This window comes from Eretmochelys imbricata, chromosome 2 (assembly GCF_965152235.1).
Source record: "Eretmochelys imbricata isolate rEreImb1 chromosome 2, rEreImb1.hap1, whole genome shotgun sequence".
NCBI classification, from domain to species: Eukaryota; Metazoa; Chordata; order Testudines; family Cheloniidae; genus Eretmochelys; species Eretmochelys imbricata.
Genome location: NC_135573.1, coordinates 61,632,651 through 61,638,888, shown reverse-complemented (window position 1 = coordinate 61,638,888; position 6,238 = coordinate 61,632,651). Strand labels below are relative to the sequence as shown.

General features: G+C 48.9%; 1 protein-coding gene across 1 annotated transcript; it reads right to left on the bottom strand.

Annotated features, from left to right (window-relative positions):
• Window positions 1–815: 815 nt before the first annotated feature.
• CRH (corticotropin releasing hormone) lies at window positions 816–1,349 on the bottom strand. Its single transcript, XM_077808981.1, has one exon. It carries the CDS (start codon window positions 1,347–1,349, stop codon window positions 816–818), a length of 534 nt encoding a protein of 177 aa, XP_077665107.1.
• Window positions 1,350–6,238: the final 4,889 nt, after the last annotated feature.

Here is a 6,238-nt window from a genome sequence, read left to right as displayed (position 1 = left end):
ACCCATACCCGTAGCTGTATCCTCATAATATGCCCGTTGCTGGGTCCTATAATTTATGTACACTCGTTTTACACCTATCACTGCTTGAGCTATCAGCGTGCAGGTATTGGCCAATTCTCCGTTTCATTTCAGCGCTGTTATGGGTGGGTGAGTGTAAAAAAACCCAAAACAAATAGCTCAGGGAAAGCTTTATATATATATATATATATATATATATATATATATATATATATATATATATATATATATAGAAAGGAAACCCCTGCCGAATCTAGAAGACCCCCAAGGCAAGAAAGTCTATACAACCACAGTTACTTTGCAGCTTTTATTAAAAATATAAATATTAAACATTCTCTTACACACCAAAATTGACCGAGCGCTGAAAAGATGTTTTATTACGGAAATGGTACAGGAAAAAGTTACTCGCAGTAGCTTACAGAGATCCCCCCCCCCCGCCACAGACACACACACACACACAAACACACACCTTTCCCCACAAGAAAAGTCTCTCTCTTGTCCAAAGGCTGCTTTGAACCCTTTTTTCCGCTGTCCCCATCCTAAAGTAGCGATGTCACTAGAATAACTTCGAAATGGAAACATAAAGGCGGGTAAGTTACGAATGACACTTGTCTCGTCACTGCACGGGGATACACGGCTGGGCATGCTAACCAAGGGACGTGGGCTCTGGCCAGTGTACACCCTCTATGTTTAAAGCTATATAAAAATACAGAGATGACGCCAGAGCAGCACTATGGTATATAATACTGTATAATGTTGTGCCGACTGCAGGATCTCTTTGGCAAGGCGCGGCCGCTTCATTTCCCGATGATCTCCATCAGTTTCCTGTTGCTGTGAGCCTGCTGGGCTAACTGTTCGGCTCTGGCCATTTCCAAGACTTCTCGGAGGAGGTGGAAAGTCAGATCCAGGGAGATCGGGGGCTCCTCGGATCGCTTCCCCCTCGCCATCGCCTCCCGGGGCAGGCTCTCGGCTTCCCCCTCCCCGGGGCCCGCCGCAGGCTCGGGCGAGCGCTCGGGGAGCGGCGGCGGCGGGGGCTGCCCCGCGGCTCGGAAAAAGTTGCTGGCCCGGGCGCCCGCCGGGAGGCGGCTGCTGCTGCTGCTGCTGGGGGCGAAGGAGGAGGCGGCGGGGCTCCGGTGGAGGCTGCCCAGCCGCAGGAAATACTCTTCTCCCATGCGGAGCAGCACGGGCAGGCTCGGCGGCGGCGGGAGGGCATCCGGCGGCAGCGGCGCGCTGGCGGCGGCGGGGGGGCTCCCGCGGAGGGCTCTGCACTCATGGCGGGGCAGGAGAGCAACCAGCAGGATCCCTGTGGAGACCAACAGCTGGAGCTTCATGATCAACGCCCAGATCTGCAACGGGGACAGAAGCGGGGGGGGGAAGGGGGGGAAGGGGAAGGCGCGGGGCGGGGAGAGAAAACCTGCCGCGTTGGAGTTAGACTGGCCGGCCAGGGGAGCGCACAGCCCTGCCGGGCCGACCCCAGGGCCGGAGCCGCCCGGGCCGCTCTCCGTGGTGCTGAAGGCCCGGCCCCGCCCTGCGCCCCCCGGTCTCTGGCCCTGCCCCAGGCGCAGGGGGAGAGGGTTCCCTCCCGGCGGGCTTACAGCGCTGGCTGACGCCCCAGCCCCTCAGAGGCGCGGAACGGAGCAAGCCCCAGCCCCGGGCGGGGACCGGCTCTGGCCGCGGAGGAGAAAGTCCCGGCGCTGCAGGTACCACGGCGAGCCACCGGGTGACGGCAGCCAGCCGGGGCTGGGCGGGGAGCAGGCGTCCCATTTAAAAACGTCCCGCGGCCTGGCTGCTTCCCAAGCAACGTTACAGCCGGCGCCGAGGTCGCTGCTCCCTCCCGCAGGGCCCCCAGGCCAGCGAGTGTGCCGGGCCCGTTTGCAGGATCGGCAGCCGGGCGCCCGCACCCGCTCGTCCGAGCCCCGCAGCTGCCCCCGGGGCAGGCAGAAGTTTGCTCTGTTGCGGCGCACGCCGGCGATCGCTGCCTACCTGGGAGATGCCGCGGCCGGGTCCCAGGGCAGGTGAAGGCGGTCCGGGCCGGGGGCTTGCCGAGGTCGCGCTGTCACTCTGCCCGTGTCGTCTCTTCCCCAACTTGTGATCAGATTTTCTCCTAATCAGCGCCCGGGTGCGTGATTTTTATAGCGTAGACCCGCTTCTGGAATCACGCAGCCCTTGCCTAATAAGCTGACGCTTTCTTGACAGCTCGATTGCGTGCCCCCATCCACTGCTGAATAAATCATGGGGGCCCTTTCGGAGCAGCGACGGGCCGACTTGTGCTATCGCAACCCAGAATCTCACATCCAATTATATCAACAGATACTTATCGCCTCCGTGGTGACGTCAGCCGGAGCTGGGTCTGGGGAGCGGAGCAGGGCGCTCTCCCATTGACAAAAATCCTTGAATGAGATTTCCCAACGGGAGCTGAAGGCAACAGCGACCGACTTTTTACTATGAAAGGCCAAGAGGGTAGAAAACTTTCCACTCGAGTCCCGCCTGAGAAGTACATGCCGTCAGACCGGATCCAGAGCCGGGCAAGGCTGCTAATCAGATTCAGAGCTTGCAGCCTGGCTTTGTCAACCTCCCGACCCCTTCCCGAGCGAAGTTATAGTCAGAATGAACGAGAGACAGAGTTTGCTCTATTGCCAACACAACTCATCCCCAGTACCAATCTATATGTAAGAACACACAAGAACAAGTACAACACCCCCATAGAAAAGTCCCGATAAAGGACCCTGAAGTGAGATTTTGCCAAGAAAGTTTCCCCATCGCTATCTGAAGATGAGAGGTCCGAGATACACATCTCCAGTTGAATATCTTAACACACTTAGCTGTTCTGAAAATTTAACAATCGGTAACACACACTCAGGTTAAATTTCCAGTAAAGCGGGAGGTAAAATCCAGCCAATGAGACTCAAGTACTAAGGAAGGGATGTGTTTTTATGGGAACCCTACTGTTTGAAAACACATAAGCGACATCAAACTGAGAAACACAAGATCTGTTGTTGGGGTGTCAGGTTTGCTGGTGTCTGTGTTTGCAAATCGTAGGGCTAACGTTACCGCTTCAGGATGCTTACTGTAAGAGAAATCAACGCCTGCATTTGAAATTAACCTGAGACGATCAGATCGGTGCCAGGTAGGAAGTGTTCTCACTAAGTCTGTTGAAGTGTCTCATTCAAAAAATCCCTGCACAGGCGACAGTTGCCATTAGGTTATACACTAACCCTGTGATCCGAATTTCTGTATTAACAGTCAGTCAATCAACCGACATATAGCGATGGGGATTTATTGGAAACTTCCACTTTTCTTATCCTTTGTATGCTGCTTCATCCGTGAGAAGTCAGAAGCCTGGCAATCTATCTACAGAGTCTCCTCCTGTGTATACCATGCGGCCATTATTTTCCCATTGAAAACATCTTGTCAGTGTCACGAGACCCTGGGCTTTGCCGTCTAGAAACTAACAGCACATGAGTGAATGGCTGTTAAAACGCATTCAACGGCATTTGAGGGCAGTTGTCTGGATGAAAATGCTACTATTGTGTTTGACGATACACTTGTTTCTTTGCTGCGCGGTGATCAAAAGAGCCCTTCACGCTTTAGGCAGTGGATGAGAGCTCCGGCGGGCCGTGCGGAAGGGCTGGGAAGGGATGCAGTGCGAAGGGATGCATCCTAGGCACAGCCGTGAGCGGGATGCTGCTGTACCGCCTCCAACAAAAACTAGAGCCCCATGAATATATGGTAAGAAAAAGAAGAAGCCTCGATTAACTCGGGCTTAAATGATGCCGTTGATTAACTGTTGCTTGGTATGTGGAGGTTTTTCCACCCGTAGTTCACGACAGAGAACAACGTCGTTTTAATGGATTAAACAATCAGATTATTTAGCTGTATAACAAAAAGGGGGGGGGATGTGCTCTAGGCATCATTGTAAAACTGCAGTAACAATGGGAAATGTAACCACACACGCTGTTTCTGGACGTCAATTTAAAGTCATTATTGAAGCACGTCAATACAGGGTAGTGTTCCATACCATCCCACTGGGGAAAAGAGATTTCAGGCCTTGAGTCAGTGAGTTCTTTCAGTCCCCTGGTGTATTATTTTATTTTATTGTTTGTATTACTGGAGCATTTAGGAGCCCTAATCATGAACCAGCGCCCCTTTGTGCTAGGCGCTGTGCAAAGATTGCAGAAAAAGGGAGGCTCGATTCTCTTAGGGCCAAAAGTCTAATCTGAATACATCTTATGCAGGTGAAATTACAACTAATATTAAAGTGCATAACACTATATTAAGATTATATGAAAGAAGAACTTTCATATTGCAGCAATTTAGGGAAAATACATCACTGACTCAAAAAGATATTGGCAAATATTTTTCTGAGTTCCTGCTGTTGGTTCACCTACTTCCTCACAGATAGAATTCTCTTTTTGAATGATCTTGCAACAACAAAACTTGCTCTTAGGGAAATGTGTGCAATTCATTTGTGATATCCTCTTGGGTCAAATTCTGATCTCATTTACATGAATTCAGTCCCCACTGATAACACACTTTGGCCTTATCAGGATCCCATTGGAGGTGAAGTAAGGTTGCAAGAGACATCAATACAAGGGACCAAATGCTGCCCTCTAAACTGTGTGGAGAACCCAATTGATGTCAATGCATATTTGATGGAAAAGCTTGCTCCAAATAGCTTTATTGGGTTCCAGTGCAGGAAAGCCCTTAAGCAGATGCTTTCCTGAATCAGGGTCTTAATTAGCAATGGTGAGGGGAACATTATGAAAAACATCTGAATGGTAAATGGATTTAAGTTTCCAGTTGGATGTATGAAAAAGCCTATCTATGAGGCATAAACATACCAAAAGAAGGCAAGTTTTGATGGTGTAAGTTGGCACAGCTCCATTAACATCAATTGCACTATGCTGATTTGCACCAGCTGATGATCTGGCCTTCTGAGTTTAGAATTCCACTGACTGCATCTTCAAACCCATTACACTCTAGAGGAACATGCCTGAACTTTGCAGGTGTTTGAAATCCAAACTCAGACCTGAATCCAAATGTCACAAGTGGACCTTACCTTTATAATGGGAAGAATCAAACCCGCACCCCACATGCAAGACATTTTTGTTGGTTCAAACTGCTGATCAGGTCTTGGGCCCACCCGTAATTATAATTCAGAATTGCAACTTGACCTTGGGTATTGCAACTTGCCAGCCCTCTGTCTTTGTTTATCTTGTCTAGGTTGCAAGCTCTTTGAGGCAAGGACTGTCTCTGTCTGTATGTTTGGCTGGCATCTAGCACAGTCTGCCCCCCAATCTTAGTTGCCCCCCTAGATATTACTATTAATAACTCATATAAACATTTGTGGGAGTTTCATAACAATAGGAATATCTTGCCCCAAAAGTAAGTTTGTAAAATAATAAGCAATGCACAGGCTTATTATATGAGGTCAGATCCAGCAAGAAGCTGAACATCTTCCGAGAGGCACTACACACCCTTAGCTCCCATTGTGTCTATCCACTAAGCTATTTTTCAAAACATGTATATAATAAACAACCGGAAAAACAGAAATAACAACATAACACAGGCAGTTTTGCACGCCCATTAATGTGTGTTAACTCAGGCAGTCATGAACTGAAACACGTATTATGACAAAAACAGAAAGGCACGCATCTTGTAAATAGAAAAGAAGCTATTTGGATGTTTTTATAGTATGATACCACAACTTACACTGATGTTTATAAGTGGTTCACAAAAACAGGAGATAAGTTTGATCAAATGACAGTGGATGTAAGATGCACTCATTAAAATGGGACTCTAGATGCAAGCTGGGGTATTTGTTGTCATAACATCATCATTTCCAGTCTGTGATATATTTGAAAAGGATATGAAGCCTATTATAGTGTGATCACAGAGCTAAAGAAGACGAAGTGCTGATATGAATGAGTGTCCAAGTACAATGGATGAGCTCCAATGGAATTATGCAAATTGAAACCAGCTCAAGATATGACCCAATAGATTTTATATTTGATATCTTTTAAGTTAGATATTGCAGCCAATGTTATCCCCCCACCCCTCAAAAGAATGCTAGTGACAGTGAAACTAGCATGTAGATTGGGAAAGGTTGCTCAACATTGGCATAAGCCTACACCTTGTAAGAGTACTGCACCTTGGCATGCTCTTTAGATCAGTGATTCTCAACTAGGGGTACATATACCCCTGGGGGTACACAGAAGTC